Source organism: Schistocerca americana, unplaced genomic scaffold (assembly GCF_021461395.2).
Source record: "Schistocerca americana isolate TAMUIC-IGC-003095 unplaced genomic scaffold, iqSchAmer2.1 HiC_scaffold_107, whole genome shotgun sequence".
NCBI lineage: Eukaryota > Metazoa > Arthropoda > Insecta > Orthoptera > Acrididae > Schistocerca > Schistocerca americana.
In genome coordinates, this window is record NW_025725123.1 from 28,399 (window position 1) to 52,121 (window position 23,723).

The 23,723-nt window shown below is 64.6% G+C and overlaps 3 protein-coding genes across 3 annotated transcripts; 1 reads left to right on the forward strand and 2 right to left on the reverse strand.

Annotated features, from left to right (window-relative positions):
- Positions 1–2,065: 2,065 nt before the first annotated feature.
- On the forward strand, positions 2,066–5,692 carry LOC124560154 (alpha carbonic anhydrase 8-like; the record flags this gene model as incomplete). The annotated part of the gene is made up of 2 exons (XM_047130917.1): positions 2,066–2,353; positions 5,498–5,692. Coding segments are annotated over 2 exons (483 nt in total), but the record flags the coding sequence as incomplete, so codon positions are not given.
- A 5,431-nt stretch (positions 5,693–11,123) lies between these two features.
- Positions 11,124–11,450, reverse strand: LOC124560155 (male-specific sperm protein Mst84Db-like). Its single transcript, XM_047130918.1, has one exon. The coding sequence runs from the start codon at positions 11,448–11,450 to the stop codon at positions 11,124–11,126; it is 327 nt and encodes a 108-aa protein (XP_046986874.1).
- Positions 11,451–14,435: 2,985 nt separating this feature from the next.
- On the reverse strand, positions 14,436–17,949 carry LOC124560156 (polycystic kidney disease protein 1-like 3). The gene is made up of 2 exons (XM_047130919.1): positions 17,789–17,949; positions 14,436–16,821 (listed from the first exon to the last, which is right to left on the reverse strand). Exons 1-2 carry the CDS (start codon positions 17,947–17,949, stop codon positions 14,436–14,438), a joined length of 2,547 nt encoding a protein of 848 aa, XP_046986875.1.
- Between the last annotated feature and the right edge of the window lie 5,774 nt (positions 17,950–23,723).

Below are 23,723 nucleotides of genomic sequence, written 5' to 3' on the forward strand. Positions count from 1 at the left end.
ACAGAGTATTTGTCAAGCTGATGGGCCGAGAGCTATCCACATTAAGCGGGTCCTTACCAGGCTTCAGCACCGGAATGACGGTACTCTCCCGCCACTGCGACGGAAAGATACCATCGCCCCATATGCGGTTGAAGACAGCAAGAACACACCGCTGACAGTCTGGGGACAGGTGTTTGAGCATCTGATTGTGGATGCCATCTGGCCCAGAGGCTGTATCGGGGCACTGTGCCAGGGCACTCTGGAGTTCCCACAAACTAAATGGGGCGTTATAAGCCTCAGGGTGGCGAGAAGCAAAAGAAAGCCGTTTGCCTTCCTCCCGGCGTTTGAGCGCGCGAAACGCAGGCGGGTAATTCCCCGACGCAGAGGCCCGAACATAGTGCTGTGCGAAATGCTCGGCGATTGCATCGGCATCGGTGGATACCGTCCCATTGAGGGTAAGCCCTGCGACACCTGTAGAGTGCTGCAATCCAAAGATACGCCGAATCTTCATCCACACCTGGGAGGGTGAAGTACGGGAGCCAATAGTGGAAACGTACCTCTCCCAGCACTCCTGTTTCCGCCTTTTGATGAGCCGCCGTGCCTGAGCATGGAGACGTTTGAAAATAATGAGGTTCTCCATAGACGGGTGCCGCTTATGTCGCTGAAGAGCCCGCCGACGTTCTTTAATGGCTTCAGCGACCTCTGGAGACCACCAAGGCACTGACTTTCGCCGGGGGCATCCTATCGAACGAGGAATGGTACGTTCTGCAGCGGAAGCTATCGCTGCAGTCAGTGTCTCAACAGCTTCATCGACGGTACTGTGGGGGAGAGTGTCAACAGTGGCAGCAGAGTAGAACGTTTCCCAGTTCGCCTTGCTAAATGCCCATCTAGGCAAGCGTTCATGGGAGCGAAGCTGGGGTAGTGAAAGGAAGATTGGAAAATGGTCACTACCACACAAGTCGTCATGGACTCTCCAGTGGACCGATGGTACAAGCCCTGGGCTGCAAAATGACAGATCAATGGCCGAGAACGTGCCATGCGCCACACTGAAATGTGTGGTGGCGCCAGTGTTTAAGAGGCAGAGGTCGAGTTGGGAGATGAGATTCTTGACATCTCTGCCTCGGCCAGTAATCTTCGTTCCACCCCACAGGGGATTGTGGGCGTTAAAATCCCCCAAAAGAAGAAAAGGCGTGGGAAGTTGGGTGACAAGTGTAGCCGATTCGGTCAGGGAGACTGTACCACCTGGAGGGAGACAGACACTTTAGACGATTATGTCCTGGGTAGCCCTATCGCGGACAGCCACAGCTTCCAATGATGTTTGAAGGGGCACAGGAGCAGTATATACAGAGGTAAGGACATACACGCAGGCTCCACCTGACACACTATGGTAAGTGCTACGGTTGCAGTAATAACCCCTGTATCCACGAAGGACAGGGGTCCGAATTTCGGAGAACCAGGTTTCCTGGGGGGCTATGCAGAAAGCAGGTGTCCTGCTTAGAAGCTGACGTAACTCAGGTAGATGGCTAAACTAACTGCCACAATTCCACTGGAGGATTGTACAAAGCGTTTCCTGTAGGGGCATGCAGGCACTGAAAAATCAAATTACTTTCCAGGGTCACATGCTGCCGCCGACTGAGAGATGGACGTTGCTACGTCCATCGTTTCTGAGGAGACGGCGAGATCTAGGTCATCAGGGGACGCAAAGAGCTCGACCTCATCCTCAGAGGCTGAGCTGACAGGAGGCGGTGGCGCGGGAACCACTGGGTCCTTAGGCTTCTTAGAGAGCTACCTCTTCTCTCTCTTGTCTTTTGGAGGAGGGTTTACATGCTGGGAGGGCTTTCCTGACGCATTATCAGGAACAGATGAAGAGCGTGAAGGCCTTCGAAAAGCAGCTGGTAGCTTCTTCAGCTACTGGCTAGTGTCTTGTGAGACACTGGGGAAGTCCTTGGAAGGGACTCCCTCAAGGGATCCCTTCCGAACAAGTGAGGCCGGAGAAGGCCCGCGCGTCACCGGCTGATCAGCCGGAGACGGCCGTCGCCCCTCCGGCTGAGAAACCTGAGAGGGCCGTCGCCCTCCGGCTGAGAAGCCTGAGAGGGCCGTCGCCCCTCCGGCTGAGAAGCCTGAGAGGGCCGTCGCCCCTCCGGCTGAGAAGCCTGAGAGGGCCGTCGCCCCTCCGGCTGAGAAGCCTGAGAGGGCCGTCGCCCCTCCGGCTGAGAAGCCGGAGAGGGCCGTCGCCTCTCCGGCTGAGCAGCCGGAGAGGGCGGTCGCCTGTCCGGCTGAGCAGCCGGAGAGGGCGGTCGCCTGTCCGGCTGAGCAGCCGGAGAGGGCGGTCGCCTGTCCGGCTGAGCAGCCGGAGAAGGCGGTCGCCTCTCCGGTTGAGCAGCCGGAGAATGCAGTCGCCTCTCCGGCTGAGAGGTGGGGACTGACGTCCCCAGTTGTTCGGGGCGCACTGCTCCCAAACTGTGTGTTTTGGGAGCAGTGGAAGAGAGAGTGGCCCCCACCTGTTGTGGGACAGGCGTAACTTGACTTTTCGGTGGACCAACTGTGAGAGGAACCGTTGCAGGAACTGGTGGCGGCAGTGTTACAGCAGCATAACTCCTCAACATAGGTGTGGGGTTGAGCCGTTCTAATTTCTTCCTCGCCTCTTGGTAAGTTAAACGGCCCAGGGTCTTAATTTCTTGTATCTTCCGCTCTCGGTGGTAGACTGCACAGTCTGGCGAGCAGGGAGAATGATGCTCCCCACAGTTAATGCAGATGGGAGGCAGAGCACACGGAACATTGGGATGAGAAGGTCGTCCACAATCTCGACACGTGGGGCTGGCAGTGCATCTGGAGGACATGTGTCCGAAGTTCCAGCACTGGAAGCATCGCATAGGGGGCAGGACATAGGGCTTGACATCGCACCGGTAGATCATGACCTTGACCTTCTCAGGCAAGCAGTCACCCTCAAAGGCCATGATGAAAGCACCGGTAGCGATCCTATTATCCTTGGGTCCCCTAAAGGCACGACGAACGAAGTGTACACCTTGTCGTGCCCAGTTCTCCCTTATCTCTTCATCAGACTGTAGCAAAAAATCTTTATGAAAGATAATCCCCTGGACCAAATTCAGTGACTTATGAGGAGTGACGATAATGGGTATGTCACCAAGCTTCTCACAGGCGAGTAACGCCCTTGACTGTGCAGAGGAAGCTGCTTGTATCATAATCACCCCGCTCCACATTTTGGAAAGAGATGCCACTTGCCCAAACTTATCTTCAAGATGGGTCACAAAGAACAGAGGCTTCGTCCCCAAAAATGAATCCCCATCAGTTCTGCTGCACACAAGGTATCGCGGTGAATATGGCTCCTGTCTATCCGCAGCCCTGCGTCCCTCCCAGGGCGTGGTTAGGGAAGGGAACGATTTGGGGTCATATGCCACAGCATTAAAGTTGACTTTACCGCGCTTAGAGACGTTGGTGGTCGTGCGACCACCGGATTGAGACTTTACCCGCTTCATTGCGGGGTATCCGCCCCGATGGCACCCACTCCGACATGGGGCTCTCCCCACGGGCGCCACCCAGCTACAGCAAAGGCCACCTGGCAGGATGGCCGTTGCCGGGAGTCCTGATGCCCCAGACAGACGAGCATCTACTCCTTGGCTTACATGGGGAGGTGTCAGCGAAGGCATCGGCAGTACGATCCCTGTGTTGTCAGGGGGCTACAATCTAGAGGGTACATGACGACCCCACCACAACGGGCTGGCTACCGTGCTGGATTTTGGGTGCCATTGGCAGTCCATAGTGATCGTGGGTGCAGATGGTAATGCACTAAGGGCGTAGCTGACACAATCCATCAGGTGTGTATGCCCAAAATGAGGGATGGAGGGTGCAGTTACGACGCCAAGATGATAACGTGTGCCGAGGTCTTAGGGCACAGAGGACTCATGGTGCACCACGTAAGGTGACCTTCCCCAAAAGGCTCATTCTTCTGTTGAATTTGGAAAAATGGAGGTCAAACCCCCAATGAGGACCATCACATTAAGGCCGAAACAGTTGAGGCACCTTTTAGTCGCCTCTTACGACAAGCAGGAATGCCGAGGGCCTATTCTTACCCCTGAACCCGCAGGGGGGGCCATCAGGCGCTGTGTTGAGGTGTGGTGGGCAGCCAGGCCCATCTGGTAGGGTCATGAGGCAGTTGGGTCAGCCAGGCCCATCAGGTGAGGTTGTGAGGTGATGCAGTTGACCAGCCCCATCAGGTGGGGTCGAGAGGCAGTGCGCTCAGGCTAGGACCATGTGGTGGAGCATAGTGAGGTGGTGCAGTCGACACAGCTCATCATGTAGTGTCTGAGCTGGTTCAGTCGGCTCGGCCCATCAGATGGAGTCTAAGGCGTTGAAGCCAACATGGCCCATCAAGTGAGAACGTGAAGCAGTGGGGTTCTGAAGCGGTGCACTCTGCCAAGCCCATAAAGTGACGTTGTGAGGGGGGCATTTGGTGAGTCCCATCAGGTAAGGACATGACGATGCACAATTGGCCAGGTCCATCAGGTGTGGTCGTGATGAGGCGCAGTCGGCCAGGCCCATTAGTTGGGGTCGTGAGGTGGCATGGTCGGCCAGGCAAATCAGGTAGGGAAAAGAGGCAGCATGGTCGGTGAGGCACATCTGGAGGGGTTGTGACGCAGTGCGACCAGCCAACCCTATCAATTGGCGTCATGTGGCAGTGAGGCAGTGCAGTCAAACAGGCATATCAGTTGAGGTCATGAGGCGGTGCGGCACTGCAGTCAGCCAGACCCATCAGGTGTGCCCGTCATGTGGTCTGGCAGTGTGGATGGCTGGGCCATTCATGTGGGGTCATAAGGTGAAGAGTTGGCATGGCATATCAGGTGTGGACAGGAGGCATAGCAGTCAGCATGGCCCAACAGATATGGTTGCGGGGCAGTGTGGCAGTGTGGTCTGCAGGCACACCGGTTGCGACATGAGGCACAATGGTCGGCCAGGCCCATCAGGTAGGGTTGTGCGACTGAGTGGTCGCCCAGGCAAACCGTGTGCAGTACTGAGGCAGAGCAGTGGTTCAGGCAAGTCTAGTGGGGAAACTATGCATAGCAGTTAGCCAGACAAAGTAAATGTGGCCACTAGGCAGAGTGTTTGGCAAAGACCATCAGTGAGGAGGTGCATTTGGCCAGGCTCACCGAATGGGGCATGAGGCAGGGTGGTCAGCATAGCCCATTAGGTAGGGTGGTAAGGTGGTGCAGCAGTGCAGTCAGGAGACCCATCAAGAGTGGTCGTGAGGCGGTAACACAATGCGCTGGGCCAGACCCATCAGGTGGGGCAGTGAAGTGGTGCGGCAGTGTGGATCAGTGCTGTCTGTGAGGCCAATTAGTCGCGGTCATGGGGCAGAGCCATCAGCCAGGACAATCAGTTGCAGACATGGGGAAGTGATGTCGGCCAGGCCAATCAGTTGCAGTCGTGGGGCAGTGACTTTGGGCAAGCCTAATAGTTTCGGTCGTTGGGCAGTGACTGTGGCCAGGCCCATCAGGTGCAGCCATGGATCAGCAACGTCGGCCAGGCCCATCAGTTGCAGCCGTGGGTCAGTGATGTCAGCCGGGCATTCGTGGGGCAGTGCTGTCAGCCAGGCCCCTCAAGTGCAGTCGTGCGGCTGTGCCATCAGCCAGGACCATCAGGTGCAGCTGTGGGGCTGTGCCGTCGGCCAAGCCCGACAGGTGTGGTCGTGGGGTAGTGCTGTCGCCCAGGCCACTCAGGTGCTGTCAGGGAGCAGTGCTGTTGCCCAGGCCCATCAGGTGCTGTCAGGGGTTCAGTGATATACCCAGGCACATCAAGTGCTTTCGTTTGGCAGTGCCGTCAGCCAGGCCAATCAGTTACGGTCGTGAGGCAGTGCAGTCGGCCAAGCCCATCCGCTGTGTTCATGGGGCAGTGCCGTCAGCCAGGTCCCTCAGGTGCGTTCTGGTGAAGTGCCGTAGGCCAGGCCCATCGTTGCTGTATTGTGGCAGTTTGTCGGCCAGGCCCATGGGACGCAGTTGTGGGGCAGTGCTGCCGGCCAGGCCCATCTGCTGCGGTTGTGGGGTAGTGCCTACGGCCAGGCCCATCTGCTGCAGTTGTGGGGTAGTGCCTACGGCCAGGCGCATCTGCTGCGGTTGTGGGGCAATGACGTTGGCAAGGCCAATCAGTTGCGGTTCAGGGGCAGAGCCGTCAGGCTGGCCAATGAGTTGCAGTGGTGGGGCAGAGCCAGTGGCCAGGATAATCAGTTGTGGTCATAGGGCAGTGCCGTCCAACAGGCCTATCAGTTGCTGATGTGGGGCAGTGACCTCAGGCAGGCCCATCAGGCGCGGGCGTGTAGCAGTGTCGTCGCCAAGTCCCATCAGTTGCGGTCATGGGGCAGTGCTGTCAGTCAGGCCAATCAGCTGTGATCGTGGGGCAGCGCTGTCACCCAGGCCCATCAGGTGTGTCTGTGGGGCAGTGCTGTCTGCGAGACCAAGTAGGTGCATTCTCATGAAGTGTCATAGCCCAGGCCGATCAGTTGCTGTCATGGGGCAGTGCGGTTGACCAGGCACAAGAGGTGCAGTCGTGGGGCAGTGCCGCCGGTCAGGCCCATCTGGTGCAGTGGTGGGGCAGTGCCGTCGGCCAGGCCCATCAGGTGCTTCTGTGGGGCAGTGCCGTCGGCCAGGCCCATCAGGTGCATTTGCCAGGCAGTGCTGTTGGCCAGGCCAATCAGGTGCGTTTGCCAGGCAGTGCGTCGGCCAGGCCAATCAGGTGCGTTTGCCGGGCAGTGCCGTTGGCCAGGCCCATCAGATGCAGTCATGAGGCAGTGCTGCCGACCAGCCAATCAAGTGTGGACTTGGGGCATTGCCATCAGCCAGGCACATCAGGTGCAGTCATCTAGCTGTGTCGTCACCCAGGCCCATCAGGTGGGGTCGTGGCCCTGTGCTGTCGGGCAGGCCCATCAGGTGTGGCCTTGGCGCTGTGCCATCGGCCAGACCAATCAGGTGCGATATTGGGCCAGTGCCGTCAACCAGGCCCCTCAGCTGCGGTCATGGAACAGTGCCGTCTGTCAGTCCCATCAGGTGCGGTTGTGAGGCTAAGCAATCAGTGAGGACGATCATGTGCGGTTTTGAGAGAGTTTGTTCAGCCCGGCCCATCCGTCACTGTAGTTTAACACTACAAATAGCCATGTCCTTTTGGTGAGTTTGTGAGGCAGTGCAAATTTGACAACGCCATTAGTTCAGGTCACAAGGCAGAGCAGTCGGCGAGGACCAACATGTTCGGTCATGATGCGACAAGTCCGCCATGCGCATCATGTGGGATTGTGCGGTGGTTTGGTTGGCTAGGCCCATTTTATCCATTCATCTGGTGGTGCAGCAATGCGATCATCTAGGGCCGTTAGGTGGGAATCTGAGGAAGTGGTACCTTGCAGTCAGCCAGCACCATGTGTTGCGGTCATGAGGCAGTGTTCTCGGCCAGGCCCATCAGGTGTGGTCGTGAGGCAGTGTGGTCGGCCAGTCCCATCAGGTGTGGTCGGCCAGCCCCCTCAGGTGTGGTCAGCCAGGCCCATCAGGTGCGGTCGGCCATGCCCCCTCAGGTGTGGTCAGCCAGGCACATAAGGTGCAGTTGGCCAAGCCCATAGGGTGCATTCGTGAGGCAGTGCGGTCGGCCAGGCCCATCGGGAGCGGTCGCCAGGCCCATCGGGAGCGGTCGCCAGGCCCATCGGGAGCGGTCGCCAGGCCCATCGGGAGCGGTCGCCAGGCCCATCGGGAGCGGTCGCCAGGCCCATCAGGTGCAATCGCCACGCCCATCTGGTGCGGTCGCCAGGCCCATCTGGTGCAGTCGCCAGGCCCATCTGGTGCAGTCGCCAGGCCCATCTGGTGCAGTCGCCAGGCCCATCTGGTGCAGTCGCCAGGCCCAGCTGGTGCAGTCGCCAGGCCCAGCTGGTGCAGTCGCCAGGCCCAGCTGGTGCAGTCGCCAGGCCCAGCTGGTGCAGTCGCCAGGCCCAGCTGGTGCAGTCGCCAGGCCCAGCTGGTGCAGTCGCCAGGCCCAGCTGGTGCAGTTGCCAGGCCCAGCTGGTGCAGTCGCCAGGCCCAGCTGGTGCAGTCGCCAGGCCCAGCTGGTGCAGTCGCCAGGCCCAGCTGGTGCAGTCGCCAGGCCCAGCTGGTGCAGTCGCCAGGCCCAGCTGGTGCAGTCGCCAGGCCCAGCTGGTGCAGTCGCCAGGCCCTTCTGGTGTGGTCCGAGGCAGTCGTGAGGCAGTGGGGTCGGCCAGGCCCATCAGGTGCGATCAGTGGCGGTCGTGAGGCAGTAGGTTCGGCCAGGCCCATCAGGTGCGGTCAGTGGCGGTCGTGAGGCAGTAGGGTCGGCCAGGCCCATCAAGTGAGGTCGTGGGGCAGTGCGGTCGGCCGGGCACATCTGTTGATGTCGTGAGGCAGGGCTGTCGTCCAGGCTTATTAGCTGACTACGTGTGGCAGTGCATTCATCAAGCCCCTTCAGGTATGGTCTTGATGCAGTGCTGATGTTCAGGACCATCTGGTGGTGTTGTGTTGCCATGCTCTCATCGTGATCCTTCAGGTGCAATAGACCTTCCCCATTATGTGCAATAGACAAGGCCCATCATGTGGAATTACCAGGAGCATCAGGTGAATTCGGTCAGGCCCATCAAATGTGGTTATGTAGTATTGATGTCGCCTATCGGATGCGGTCGTCTTACAGAGCGCTCTTCCTTTCCCGTCATATTTAATCATGAGGCTAAGCAATTGGTCAGGCCGATCACATGTGGTATTGATGCGATTTGTTCAGCCCAGCACATCCATCACTGTAGTTAAACACTACAGATGGCCATGCCCTTTAGGTGAGTTTGTGGGGCAGTGCAATTGGGCATCGGCACATCACAAAGCGGAGCAGTCGGCGAGGACCAACATGTTCGGTCATGATGCGGGAGTGTCCGCCATGTCCATTATGTGTGATTGTGCGGTGGTTTGGTTGGCTAAGTCCATTTTCTCGGCTCTTGAGGTGGTGCAGCAATGCCATTACGTGGGAAATTGAGGAAGTGGTGCCTTGCAGTCAGCCAGCAGCTTGGGTTGCGGTCGTGAGGCAGTGCTGTCAGCCAGGCCAATCAGATGTGATCATCAGGCAGTGCGGACAGCCAGGCCCATCAAGTGCAGTCATGAGGCAGTGCAGATGGCCAGGCACATCCGGTGCAGTCATGAGGACGTGGGGTCAGCCAGACCCATCAGGTGAGACAGTGGGTTCGGCCGGACCCATCAGGTGAGGCAGTGGGTTCGGTCCGACCCATTAGGTGAGGCAGTGGGGTCAGACATGCACATCAGGTGCGTTCAGCCAGGCCCATCAGGTGCGTTTGGCCAGGCCCATCAGGTGCGGTCATGAGGCAGTGCAGACCTCCAGGCCCATCAGGTGCAGTCGTGAGGCAGTGCAGTGTGCCAGGCCCATCAGGTGCGGTCATGAGGCAGTGCTGTCAGCCAGGCCCATCAGGTGTGTTCATGAGGCAATGCTGTTGGCCAGGCCCATGAGGTGCGGTCATGAGGCAGTGCTGTCGGCCAGGCCCATTATTTGCAGTCATGGGGCAGTGCTGTCGGCCAGGCCCATTAGGTGGGGTTGGTCAGCCCCATCAGGTGCGGTCGGCCAGGCCCATCAGGTGCAGTCATGAGGCAGTGTGTCGGCCAGTCCCATCCTGTGAGGTTGTGAGGCAGTGTGTCAGCCAGGCCCATCAGGTGCGGTCTTGAGGCAGTGCGGTCACCCAGGCGCATCAGGTGCAGTCATGAGGAAGTATGGTCGCCAGACCCATCAGGTGCAGTCATGAGGAAGTATGGTCGCCAGACCCATCAGGTGCGGTTGTGAGGAAGTGCGGTTGGCCGGGCCTATCAGGTACGGTCGTGAGTCTGTGCGACCAGCCCGGCTCATCACTTGCGGTCGTGAGGCAGTGCTGTCGGCCAGGCCCATCAAGTGAGGTCGTGAGGCAGTGTGTTCAGCAAGGCCCATTATGAGCTGTCATGAGGAAGTGCAGTTGTCCAGGTCCATCTGGTGCTGTTGTGAGGCCGTGCTGTTGGCCCAGTCTATCAGGTGCCCTAAGCCAGGCCCTACAGGTGCAATAGTCCAGGTATGGCAGGTGTGCTTGTGAGGTAGAGATGTCGCCCATCAGGTGCAGTCATCATACAGAGCTGCCTTCCTACACCGTCATACGCGTTCGTGAGGCTAAGCGTCCGGTCAGACCCATCACGTGTGTTTTCGAGGCAATTTGTTCAGCCCAGCCCATCTGACAGGGTAGTTTAACACTACAGATGGCCATGCACTTAAGGTGTGTTTGTGAGGCAGTGTAATTTTCCAACGTCATTAGTTCAAGTAACGAAGCAGAGCAGTCGGCTTGGACCATTATGTTCGGTCATGATGTGGCAGGCTCCGCCATGTCTATCAGGTGCGGATGTGACACGGTTTGGTTGGCTAGGCCCATTTTTCAGTTCATGAGGTACTGCAGCAATGCGATCATCTATTATCATTAGGTGGGAATGTGAGGAAGTGCTGCCTTTCAGTCAGCCAGGGCCATCTGCTGCGCTTGTGAAGCACAGTGGACAGTCATTCCCATCAGTATCAGGCGTGTAGCAGTGTGGTCAGCCATTCCCATTTGGCATGAGTGTGAAGCAGTCTGATGAGCCTGGCACATCATATAGAGTCTTGAGGCTAAGCTTTTGGCCATGCTCAATACCTAGTTAGTGACGTAGAGCAGTCGGCCTAGGAAATGAAGTGTGGTCTCGAAACGAAAAGGGCCAGCCATGCATATGAGGGGTGGTCGTGAAACTGTGAGGTAGGCCAGGCTTATCAGTTGCAGTACTGTGGCACCATGGCCCGCAGGTAGTGTGTTCACCTAGGCCTTTCAGGTGCGGTTGTGAGGCAGTGTGGTCACCTAGGCCCTTCAGGAGGTGTTGTGAGGCAGTGTGGCCACTTAGGACCTTAAGGTGCGGTCGTGAGGAAGTGTGGTCACCTAGAAATTTAGGTGCGGTCGGCCAATCTCACTGGGTGTGGCAGTGAAGCACTTCGTTCAGGCCAGGCCCATTAAGTGAAGCGACGATGCACTGTGGTCGGGCCAGGCCCATCAAGTGTGGTGGCGAGGCACTTAGGTCGGGCCAGGCCCATCAAGTGTGGTGGCGAGGCACTTAGGTCGGGCCAGGCCCATCAGGTGCTGTTGGGAGGCAGCGAAGTCCGCCAGGCCCATCAGGAGCAGCTATGAGGCAGTGCAGTCCGCAAGGCCCATCAGGAGCAGTCATGATGCAGTGCAGTCCGCAAGGCCCATCAGGAGCAGTCATGACGCAGTGCAGTCTGCAAGGCCCATCAGGAGCAGTCATGAGGCAGTGCAGTCCGCAAGGCCCATCAGGTGTGGTTGTGAAGCCGTGCAGTCCGCCAGGCCAATCAGGTGTGGTCGTGACGCAGGTGTCGTCGTGATGCAGGTGTCGTTGTGCGGCAGGTGTGTCGGCCAGGCCCATTAGGTGAGGTCGTGAGGCAGTGTGTTCATCAAGGCCCTTCAGGTACAGTCATCATGCGGTGCTGATGTCCAACGCAATCTGGAGCTGTTGTGAGGCTGTGCTGTCAGCACAGTCCATCACGTGCCATGGACCAGGCCCATCAGGTGAGATAGACCAGGCACATCAGGTGTGGTTGTGTGGCAGAGATGTCGCCCTTCATGTGCAGTCGTCATACGGAGCGATCTTCCTTTCCCATCATAAGAGATCGTGAGGCTTAGCAACCGGTCAGCCCCATCACGTGCGGTTTTGAGGTGGTCTGTTCAGCCCAGCATAGTTTAACACTACAGATGGCCATGCCCTTTAGGAATCACCCATCGCCATTAATTCAGGTCTGGAAGCAGAGCAGTTGGCAAGGACCATCACATTCAATCGTGATGCGGCAGGGTCTGCCATGTCTACCAGGTGGGGTTCTGAGGCAGTTTGTTTGGCTAGGCCCATCATCTAGTAGCATGAGGTGGAAATGTGAGGAAGTGCTTCCTGGCAGTCAGCCAGAACCATATTATGGGCTCGTGAAGCACAGTAGACAGTCATTCCAAACTGTAGCTAGCGTGAATCAGTGTGGTTAGCTATTCCCATTTGGCATGAGTGTGAAGTAGTGCGATGAGCCGGTCACTTCAGGTACAGTCTTGAGGCAGAGCTTTGGCCAGGCTCAATAGCTCGGTAGGGACATAGAGCGGTCAGCCAGGGAAACGAAGGTTGGTCTCGAAACAAAAGGGCCAGCCATGCATATGAGGTGTGGTCGTGAAGCTGTGAGGTAGGCCAGGCTCATCACATGCAGTCCGGACGCAGTGCGAGCCTAAGATAGTGTGGTCACCTAGGCCCTTCAGGAGCGGTTGTGAGGCAGTGTGGTCAGCTAGGCCCTACAGGAGTGGTTGTGAGGCAGTGTGGTCACGTAGGCCCTTCAGGAGTGGTTATCAGACAGTGTGGTCACCTAGGCAATTATGGTGGAGTCGTGAGCCAGTGTAGTCACCTAGGCCATTAAGGTGGAGTCGTGAGCCTGTATGGGTACCTAGGCCTGTAGAATAAGACCGTGAGCCTGTGTGGTGAACTAGGCCCTTAAGGTGCGGTCGGCCAGGCTGACGGGGCGCAGTGGAGAGGCATTGCGTTCGGCCAGGCACATCAGGTACAGCAACGAGGCACTGCAGTCGGACCAGGCCCTTCAGGTGCGGCGTCGAGGCACTAGGGTCGGGCAAGGCCCATCATGTGCGGCAGTGAGGCAGTGCGGTCAGGCCAGGCCCTTCTGGTGCAGCGGTGAAGCACTGCTGTCGGCCAGGCCCATCAGGTGTGGCGGCGAGGCACTGCGGTCGGAGAAGCCAATCAGGAACGGGGGCAAGGCACTGCGGTCGGAGAGGCCAATCAGGAACGAGGGCGAGGCACTGTGGTCGGCCAGGCACATCAAGCACGGATACGAGGCAATGTGGTAGGTGAGGCACAGCAGTTCCCGCACGGAGGCGATACGGTCAGGAACGCACATCAGGTGCGGCGGCGAGGCACTGCGGTCGGCAAGGCACATCAGGTGCTCCGGCGAGAACGTCCGTCTGGGCCATGCAATCAGGTGCTGCGGCGAGGCTATGTGGTTGACCAAACCCATGAGACGCGGCGGCGAGGCACTGCTGTCAGCCAGGACTATCAGGTGCGCCTGAGAGGCAATGCGGTTAGGCCAGGCCCATCACATGCGCTGATGGTGCACTGTGGTCAGGCCATGCCCATCAGGTACAGTCGGGCCAGGCCCATTGGTTGCGGTCGGGCCAGGCCCATTGGTTGCGGTCAGGCCAGGCCCATCGGTTGCAGCTGCAAGGCACTGCGGTCGGGCCAGGACCATCAGATGAGGCGCCGAAGCACTGCAGTCAGGCCAGACCCATCAGGTGCGGCGGTGAGGCTCTGTGGTCAGGCCAGGCCCATCAGGTTTGGCAGCGAGGCAATGCAGTCGGCGTGGCTCATCAGGTGCGGCGGCGAGGCTCTGTAGTCAGGCCAGGCCATCAGGTGCGGCAGCGAGGCACTGCGGTCAGCAAGGCCCATCAGGTGCGGTGGCGAGGCTCTGCGGTCGGCCAGGCGCAACATTAGCGGCTGCAAGACACTACGGTGGGGACTGGACAATCTGGTGCGGCGGCAGAACACTGCGATCGGGCCAGGATCATCAAGTGCGGTGGTAAGGGACTGCGGTTGGGCCAGGCCCAACAGGTGGGCCGGTGAAGCACTGAGGTCTTGGAGGGCCAACAGATGCGGCTGCGTGGGAATCTGGTCAGCATAGCCTACGAGGTGCAGGGCAAGGCACTGCGGTCGGCCAGGCCCATGAGGTGCGGCGGCGAGGCACTGCAGTCCTCCAGGCCCATGAGGAGTGGCGGTGAGACTCTGCGGTCGGCCAGGCCCATCAGGTGTGACAGTGAGGCACTGCGGGCGTGCCAGGACCATCAGGTGCGGCGGCGAGGCACTTCGGGTGGTCCAGGCCCATCAGGTGCGGCGGCAAGGCACTGTGGTCGGGCGAGGCCCATCAGGTGCGGCGGCGAGGCGCTGTGGTTGGGCCAGGACTATCAGGTGTGGCAGGGAGCCACTACTGTCCTACTGTCGGGCCAGGCCCAACAGGTGCGCCGGTGAGGCACTGTGGTCGGGCCAGGCCCATCAGGTGTGGCGGCGAGGCACTATGGTCGGGCCAGGCGTATAAGGTGCGGCAGCGAGGCACTGTGGGTGGGCCAGTCCCTTCAGGTGCGGCAGCGAGGCACTGCGGTCAGCCAGATCCAACAGGTGAGCGCGCGAGGCACTGCTTTATGCTAGGCCCAACAGGTGTGCCGTCAAGGCACTGCGGTCGGCCAGGTGCATCGGGAGCAACTGCGAGTCACTGCAGTCGGCCAGGCGCATGCGGTGCGGTGGTGAGGCACTGCAGACGGCCAGGCGCATGCGGTGCGGCGGTGAGGCACTGCAGACGGCCAGGCGCATGAGGGGCAGCGGCTATGCACTGCGGTCGACCGAGCCCATGAGGTACGGCGGCGAAGCACTCCGGTCAGCCATGCCCATGAGGTGCGGCGGCGAAGCACTGCGGTCAGCCGAGCCCATGAGGTGCGGCGGCGAAGCACTGCGGTCAGCCGAGCCCATGAGGTGCGGCGGCGAAGCACGGCGGTCTGCCGAGACCATGAGGAGCGGCGGCGAAGCACTGCGGTCAGCCGAGCCCATGAGGAGCGGCGGCGAAGCACTGCGGTCAGCCGAGCCCATGAGGAGTGGCAGCGAAACACTGCGGTCAGCCGAGCCCATGAGGAGCGGCGGCGAAACACTGCGGTCAGCCGAGCCCATGAGCTTCGGCGGCGGAGCACTGCTGTCAGCCGAGCCCTTGAGGTTCGGCGGCGGAGCACTGCGGTCAGCCGAGCCCATGAGGTTCGGCGGCGAGGCACTGCGGTCGGCCGGGCCCATGAGGTGCGGCGGCGAGGCACTGCGGTCAGCGAGGCCTATTAGGTGTTGTAACGATCTAATGCGGTCGGCCAGGCGGATGAGGTGCGGCGGCGGGGCACTGCAGTCTGCTAGCCCCATGAGGTGCGGCGGTAAAGCATTGCGGTCGGCCGGTCCCATGAGGTGCGGCGGCGATACACTGCGGTCGGCCGGGCCCATAAATTGCGGCGGCGAGGCACAGCGGTCGGCAGGGCCCATAAGGTGCGGCGGCGAGGCACTGCGGTCGGCCAGGCCCATAAGGTGCGGCGGCGAGGCACTGCGGTCGGCCAGGCCCATAAGGTGTGGCGGCGAGGCACTGCGGTCGGCCGGGCCCATAAGGTGCGGCGGCGAGGCACTGCGGTCGGCCGGGCCCATAAGGTGCGGCGGCGAGGCACTGCGGTCGGCCGGGCCCATAAGGTGCGGCGGCGAGGCACTGCGGTCGGCCGGGCCCATAAGGTGCGGCGGCGAGGCACTGCGGTCGGCCGGGCCCATAAGGTGCGGCGGCGAGGCACTGCGGTCGGCCGGGCCCATAAGGTGCGGCGGCGAGGCACTGCGGTCGGCCGGGCCCATAAGGTGCGGCGGCGAGGCACTGCGGTCGGCCGGGCCCATAAGGTGCGGCGGCGAGGCACTGCGGTCGGCCGGGCCCATAAGGTGCGGCGGCGAGGCACTGCGGTCGGCCGGGCCCATAAGGTGCGGCGGCGAGGCACTGCGGTCGGCCGGGCCCATAAGGTGCGGCGGCGAGGCACTGCGGTCGGCCGGGCCCATAAGGTGCGGCGGCGAGGCACTGCGGTCGGCCGGGCCCATAAGGTGCGGCGGCGAGGCACTGCGGTCGGCCGGGCCCATAAGGTGCGGCGGCGAGGCACTGCGGTCGGCCGGGCCCATAAGGTGCGGCGGCGAGGCACTGCGGTCGGCCGGGCCCATAAGGTGCGGCGGCGAGGCACTGCGGTCGGCCGGGCCCATAAGGTGCGGCGGCGAGGCACTGCGGTCGGCCGGGCCCATAAGGTGCGGCGGCGAGGCACTGCGGTCGGCCGGGCCCGTAAGGTGCGGCGGCGAGGCACTGCGGTCGGCCGGGCCCATAAGGTGCGGCGGCGAGGCACTGCGGTCGGCCGGGCCCATAAGGTGCGGCGGCGAGGCACTGCGGTCGGCCGGGCCCATAAGGTGCGGTGGCGAGGCACTGCGGTCGGCCGGGCCCATAAGGTGCGGCGGCGAGGCACTGCGGTCGGCCGGGCCCATAAGGTGCGGCGGCGAGGCACTGCGGTCGGCCGGGCCCATAAGGTGCGGCGGCGAGGCACTGCGGTCGGCCGGGCCCATAAGGTGCGGCGGCGAGGCACTGCGGTCGGCCGGGCCCATAAGGTGCGGCGGCGAGGCACTGCGGTCGGCCAGGCCAATCAGGTGCGGCGGCGAGGCACTGCGGTCGGCCAGGCCAATCAGGTGCGGCGGCGAGGCACTGCGGTCGGCCAGGCCAATCAGGTGCGGCGGCGAGGCACTGCGGTCGGCCAGGCCAATCAGGTGCGGCGGCAAGGCACTGCGGTCGGCCAGGCCAATCAGGTGCGGCGGCGAGGCACTGCGGTCGGCCAGGCCAATCAGGTGCGGCGGCGAGGCACTGCGGTCGGCCAGGCCAATCAGGTGCGGCGGCGAGGCACTGCGGTCGGCCAGGCCAATCAGGTGCGGCGGCGAGGCACTGCGGTCGGCCAGGCCAATCAGGTGCGGCGGCGAGGCACTGCGGTCGGCCAGGCCAATCAGGTGTGGCGGCGAGGCACTGCGGTCGGCCAGGCCAATCAGGTGCGGCAGCGAGGCACTGCGGTCGGCCACGCCAATCAGGTGCGACGGCGAGGCACTGCGGTCGGCCACGCCAATCAGGTGCGACGGCGAGGCACTGCGGTCGGCCACGCCAATCAGGTGCGACGGCGAGGCACTTCAGTCGGCCAGGCACATCAGGAAAGGATGAGAGGCAATGTGGTGCATCAGGCATATCAGGTGTTGTGGTGAGGCAATGCAGTCAGCCTGGCCCATCAGTTGCAGCGGCAAGCTACTGCGGTTGGCCAAGTCCATCGGTTGAGGCAGTGAGTTACTGCGGTCGGCCACGCCAATCATGTGCGGTGATGGTGCACTGTGGTCGGGCCAGGATAATCAGGTGCGGTCGGGTAGGCGCATCAGGTGCGGTCGGGTAGGCGTATCAGGTGCGGTCGGGTAGGCGCATCAGGTGCGGTCGGGTAGGCGCATCAGGTGCGGTCGGGTAGGCGCATCAGGTGCGGTCGGGTAGGCGCATCAGGTGCGGTCGGGTAGGCGCATCAGGTGCGGCATCGATGTACTGCGTTTGGGCCATGCCCATCAGGTGCAGCGCGAGGCACTGCGGTCGGGCCAGGACTATCAGGTGGGGCGGCGAGTTTCTACGGTCGGGCAAGGCCCATCAGGTGTGGTGGCGAGCCACTACTGTCCAACTGTCGGGCCAGGCCCAACGGGTGTGGCAGCGAAACACTGCAGGTGGGCCAGTCCAATCAGGTGCGGCGCCAAGGCACTGCTGGTGGGCCAGGCCCAACAGGTGCTGCGGCGAAACACTGCCGGTGGACAAGTCCAATCAGATGCAGTGCTGAGGCACTGAGGGTGGGCCAGGCAATTGAGCTAGGCACTGCTGTCGACCAGGAAAATTGGTTGCGGCGGCTCGGCACTGCGGTCGGCCTGGCCAATCAGGTGCGGCAGCGAGGCACTGTTGTCGGAACGGGCATACGGGGCGTGGCGGCGAGGCACTGTGGACGGTCAGGCCCAACAGGTGCAGCGGCGAGGCAGTGTGGTTGGCGACGCCTATGGGGCTGCGCGGCGAGTCACTGCCGTCGGGTCAGGCCACATGGAATGTCGGTGAGGCACTGCGGTGGAGCCAGCACCATGTGGTGCGGCAGCAAGGCACTTCAGTCGGACCGGGCCCATCTGGTGTGGAGGGAGGCACTGCAGTCGGACCAGGCGCATCAGGTGCAGCGGCGAGGCACTGTGGTCTGCCAGGCCCATCAGGTGCGGAGGGGAGGCACTGTGGTCGAGCCAGGACCATCATGTGTGGCGGCGGGGCACTGTGGTTGGGACACGCCAATCAGGTGTGGCGGCGTGGCACTGCGGTCGGGCCAGTATCATCAAGGGTGGAGGCAACGGTCTGCGGTCGGGCCACGTCCATCATGTCTGGAGGCGAGGCACTATGGTCAGCCAGGCCAATCAGTTGCGGCGGCGAGGCAGTGTGGTCGGGCCAGAAACATCAGGTGCATCAGCGAAGCACTGTGGTTGGGCCAGGCGTATCAAGCGTGGCGATGAGGCACTACTTTCAGGCCGGGCCCCATCATGTGTGGCGGCGAGGCACTACTTTCAGGCCGGGCCCCATCATGTGTGGCGGCGAGGCACTACTTTCAGGCCGGGCCCCATCATGTGTGGCGGCGAGGCACTACAGTCGGGCCGGGCCATCATCATGTGTGGCGGCGAGGCGAGGCACTACAGTCGGGCCAGGCCCATCAGGTGCGACGCCTAGCACTACAGTCGGCCAAGGCAATGAGGTGCAGTGGCGGATGGAACAGGCCCATCAGGGGCGGTCGTGAGGCAGTGCATTCCGCCAGGCCCATCGGGTGCGGTCGTGAGGCAGTGCAGTCCGCCAGGCCCATCAGATGCAGTCGTGAGGCAGTGGAGTACGCCAGGCCCATCTGGTGCGGTCGTGAGGCAGTGGAGTACGCCAGGCCCATCTGGTGCGGTCGTGAGGCACTGCGGTTCGCCAGGCCCATCTGGTGCGGTCGTGAGGCACTGCGGTTCGCCAGGCGCATCAGGGGCTGTCGTGAGGCACTGCTGCCGGCCAGGTCCATCAGGACTGGTCGTGAGGCAGAGCTCTCAGCCAGGTCCATCAGGACTGGTCGTGAGGCAGTGCTCTCAGCCAGGCCCATCAGGACTGGTCGTGAGGCAGTGCTCTCAGCCAGGCCCATCAGGACTGGTCGTGAGGCAGTGCTCTCAGCCAGGCCCATCAGGACTGGTCGTGAGGCAATACAGTCTGGCAGGACCATCAGGTGCGGTCGTCAGGCAGTGGGATCGGCCATTACCATCAGGTGCAGTCGGCAGTGCCCATCAGGTGCATTTGTGAGGCCGTGTAGTCGTCCAGGCCCAAGAGTTGGAGTCATAAAGAAGTGCTGTGGCCAGGGACATCAGGACTGGTTGCGAGGCAGAGCTGTCGGCCAGGCCCGTGAGGTGCGGTCGCAAGGCAGTGCGTCAGCCAGGCCCATGAGGTGCGGTCGTGAGACACCGCAGTCCGCCAGGCCCGTGAGGTGTGGTCGTGAGACAATGCAGTCCGCCAGGCCCGTGAGGTGCGGTCGTGAGGCATTGCTGTCGGCCAGGCCCGTGAGGTGCGGTCGTGAGGCATTGCTGTCGGCCAAGCCCGTGAGGTGCGGTCGTGAGGCATTGCTGTCGGCCAAGCCCGTGAGGTGCGATCGTGAGGCATTGCTGTCAGCCCGGCCAATCAGGTGCGTGGGCAAGGCACTGTGGTCTGCCAAGCCGATCAGGTGAGGAGGCGAGGCACTGTGGTCGAGCCAGGATCATCATGTGTGGTGGCGGGACACGGCGGTTGAGACACGCCAATCAGGTGTGGCGGCGTGGCACTGCGGTCGGGCCAGTATCATCAAGGGTGGAGGCAACGAACTGCGGTCGAGCCACGCCCATCATGTCCGGAGGCGGGGCACTATGGTCAGCCAGGCCAATCAGTTACGGCGGCGAGGCAGTGCCGTCGGGCCAGAACCATCAGGTGTGTCAGCGAAGCACTGTGGTCGGGCCAAGCCTATCAGGTGTGGCGATGAGGCACTACTTTCGGGCTGGACCCCATCATGTGTGGCGGCGATGCACCACTGTTGGGCCCGGCACATCAGGTGTGGCGGCAAGGCACTACAGTCGGGCCAGGCCCATCAGGTGTCGTGGCTTGGCACTACAGTCGGGCCAGGCAGATCAGGTGCGACGGCGAGCACTACAGTTGGCCAAGGCAATAAGGTGCGGTGGCAGATGGGACAGGCCCATCGGGTGCGGATGTGAAGCAGTGCATTCCGCCAGGCCCATCGGATGCGGTCGTGAGGCAGTGCAGTCCGCCAGGCCCATCTGGAGCAGTCGTGATGCACTGAGGCCCGCCAGGCGCATCAGGGGCGGTCGTGAGGCAGTGCTGTCGGCCAGGCGCATCAGGGGCGGTCGTGAGGCAGTGCTGTCGGCCAGGCGCATAAGGACTGGTCGTGAGGCAGTGCTGTCGGCCAGGATCGACAGGTGCGGTGGTCATTCAGTGGTGTCGGCCAGGCCCGAGAGGTGTGGTCGTAATCCAGTGCTGCCGGCCAGGCCCGTGAGTTGCGGTCGTGAGGCCGAGCAGTCTGCCAAGCCCGTGAGCTCCGGTCGTGAGGCAGTGCTGTCGGCAAGGCCCATGAGGTCCAGTCGTGAGGCAGTGCGGTCGGCCAGGCCCACGCAGCGAGGCGGCGAGGCAGTGCGGTCGTCCAGGGCGAGGCGACGAGGCAGTGCGGTCGTCCAGGGCGAGGCGACGAGGCGGTGCGGTCGGCCGGGCCCACGCTGCGAGGCGGTGCGGTCGGCCGGGCCCACGCGGCGAGGCAGTGCGGTCGGCCGGGCCCACGCGGCGAGGCAGTGCGGTCGGCCGGGCCCACGCGGCGAGGCAGTGCGGTCGGCCGGGCCCACGCGGCGAGGCAGTGCGGTCGGCCGGGCCCACGCGCCGAGGCAGTGCGGTCGGCCGGGCCCAAGCGGCGAGGCAGTGCGGTCGGCCGGGCCCACGCGCCGAGGCAGTGCGGTCGGCCGGGCCCACGCGCCGAGGCAGTGCGGTCGGCCGGGCCCACGCGCCGAGGCAGTGCGGTCGGCCGGGCCCACGCGCCGAGGCAGTGCGGTCGGCCGGGCCCACGCGCCGAGGCAGTGCGGTCGGCCGGGCCCACGCGCCGAGGCAGTGCGGTCGGCCGGGCCCACGCGGCGAGGCAGTGCGGTCGGCCGGGCCCACGCGCCGAGGCAGTGCGGTCGGCCGGGCCCACGCGCCGAGGCAGTGCGGTCGGCCGGGCCCACGCGCCGAGGCAGTGCGGTCGGCCGGGCCCACGCGCCGAGGCAGTGCGGTCGGCCGGGCCCACGCGCCGAGGCAGTGCGGTCGGCCGGGCCCACGCGCCGAGGCAGTGCGGTCGGCCGGGCCCACGCGCCGAGGCAGTGCGGTCGGCCGGGCCCACGCGCCGAGGCAGTGCGGTCGGCTGGGCCCACGCGCCGAGGCAGTGCGGTCGGCCGGGCCCACGCGCCGAGGCAGTGCGGTCGGCCGGGCCCACGCGCCGAGGCAGTGCGGTCGGCCGGGCCCACGCGCCGAGGCAGTGCGGTCGGCCGGGCCCACGCGCCGAGGCAGTGCGGTCGGCCGGGCCCACGCGCCGAGGCAGTGCGGTCGGCCGGGCCCACGCGCCGAGGCAGTGCGGTCGGCCGGGCCCACGCGCCGAGGCAGTGCGGCCGGCCGGGCCCACGCGCCGAGGCAGTGCGGCCGGCCGGGCCCACGCGCCGAGGCAGTGCGGTCGGCCGGGCCCACGCGCCGAGGCAGTGCGGTCGGCCGGGCCCACGCGCCGAGGCAGTGCGGTCGGCCAGGCCCACGCGCCGAGGCAGTGCGGTCGGCCAGGCCCACGCGCCGAGGCAGTGCGGTCGGCCGGGCCCACGCGCCGAGGCAGTGCGGTCGGCCAGGCCCACGCGCCGAGGCAGTGCGGTCGGCCAGGCCCACGCGCCGAGGCAGTGCGGTCGGCCAGGCCCACGCGCCGAGGCAGTGCGGTCGGCCAGGCCCACGCGCCGAGGCAGTGCGGTCGGCCAGGCCCACGCGCCGAGGCAGTGCGGTCGGCCAGGCCCACGCGCCGAGGCAGTGCGGTCGGCCAGGCCCACGCGCCGAGGCAGTGCGGTCGGCCAGGCCCACGCGCCGAGGCAGTGCGGTCGGCCAGGCCCACGCGCCGAGGCAGTGCGGTCGGCCAGGCCCACGCGCCGAGGCACTGCGGTCGGCCAGGCCAACGCGGCGAGGCACTGCGGTCGGCCAGGCCCACGCGGCGAGGCACTGCGGTCGGCCAGGCCCACGCGGCGAGGCGGCGAGGCAGTGCGGTCGGCCAGGGCCACGCGGCGAGGCGGCGAGGCAGTGCGGTCGGCCAGGCCCACGCGGCGAGGCGGCGAGGCAGTGCGGTCGGCCAGGCCCACGCGGCGAGGCAGTGCGGTCGGCCAGGCCCACGCGGCGAGGCAGTGCGGTCGGCCAGGCCCACGCAGCGAGGCAGTGCGGTCGGCCAGGCCCACGCGGCGAGGCGGCGAGGCAGTGCGGTCGGCCAGGCCCACGCAGCGAGGCGGCGAGGCAGTGCGGTCGGCCAGGCCCACGCGGCGAGGCGGCGAGGCAGTGCGGTCGGCCAGGCCCACGCGGCGAGGCAGTGCGTTCGGCCAGGCCCACGCGGCGAGGCAGTGCGGTCGGCCAGGCCCACGCGGCGAGGCAGTGCGGTCGACCAGGCCCACGCGGCGAGGCAGTGCGGTCGACCAGGCCCACGCGGCGAGGCAGTGCGGTCGACCAGGCCCACGCGGCGAGGCGGCGAGGCAGTGCAGTCGGCCAGGCCCACGCGGCGAGGCGGCGAGGCAGTGCGGAGGGCCAGGCCCACGCGGCGAGGCGGCGAGGCAGTGCGGTCGGCCAGGCCCACGCGGCGAGGCGGCGTGGCAGTGCGGTCGGCCAGGCCCACTCGGCGAGGCGGCGAGGCAGTGCATTCGGCCAGGCCCACGCGGCGAGGCGGCGAGGCAGTGCGGTCGGCCAGGCCCACGCGGCGAGGCGGCGAGGCAGTGCGGTCGGCCAGGCCCACGCGGCGAGGCAGTGCGGTCGGCCAGGCCCACGCGGCGAGGCGGCGAGGCAGTGCGGTCGGCCAGGCCCACGCGGCGAGGCAGTGTGGTCGGTCAGGCCCACGCGGCGAGGCGGCGAGGCACTGCGGTCGGCCAGGCCCACGCGGCGACGCGGCGAGGCAGTGCGGTCGGCCAGGCCCACGCGGCGAGGCGGCGAGGCAGTGCGGTCGGCCAGGCCCACGCGGCGAGGCGGCGAGGCAGTGCGGTCGGCCAGGCCCACGCGGCGAGGCGGCGAGGCAGTGCGGTCGGCCAGGCCCACGCCGCGAGGAGGTGAGGCAGTGCGGTGGGCCAGGCCCACGCGGCGAGGCAGTGTGGTCGGTCAGGCCCACGCGGCGAGGCGGCGAGGCACTGCGGTCGGCCAGGCCCACGCGGCGACGCGGCGAGGCAGTGCGGTCGGCCAGGCCCACGCGGCGAGGCGGCGAGGCAGTGCGGTCGGCCAGGCCCACGCGGCGAGGCGGCGAGGCAGTGCGGTCGGCCAGGCCCACGCGGTGAGGCGGCGAGGCAGTGCGGTCGGCCAGGCCCACGCGGCGAGGCAGTGCGGTCGGCCAGGCCCACGTGGCGAGGCGGCGAGGCAGTGCGGTCGGCCAGGCCCACGCGGCGAGGCAGTGCGGTCGGCCAGGCCCACGCGGCGAGGCGGCGAGGCAGTGCGGTCGGCCAGGCCCACGCGGCGAGGCGGCGAGGCAGTGCGGTCGGCCAGGCCCACGCGGCGAGGCGGCGAGGCAGTGCGGTCGGCCAGGCCTACGCGGCGAGGTGGCGAGGCAGTGCGGTCGGCCAGGCCGACGCGGCGAGGCAGTGCGGTCGGTCAGGCCCACGCGGCGAGGCGGTGCGGTCGACCAGGCCCACGCGGCGAGGCAGTGCGGTCGACCAGGCCCACGCGGCGAGGCAGTGCGGTCGGCCAGGCCCACGCGGCGAGGCGGCGAGGCAGTGCGGTCGGCCAGGCCCACGCGGCGA

Bases quoted from the DNA above. Each gene is read 5' to 3' on its own strand.
- LOC124560155 (XM_047130918.1), bottom strand. From the start codon at position 11,450: ATGGGCCTGGCCGACACACCTGCCGCACAACGACACCTGCATCACGAC.
- LOC124560156 (XM_047130919.1), bottom strand. From the start codon at position 17,949: ATGGTCCTGGCTCGACCACAGTGCCTCCCCTCCGCACCTGATGGGCCT. The intron at 16,822-17,788 runs GTGCTGGCTCCA...GGCCGACTGAAG, and splicing joins CCTTGCTGCCGCACCACATG to TGCCTCGCCGTCGCACCTGA.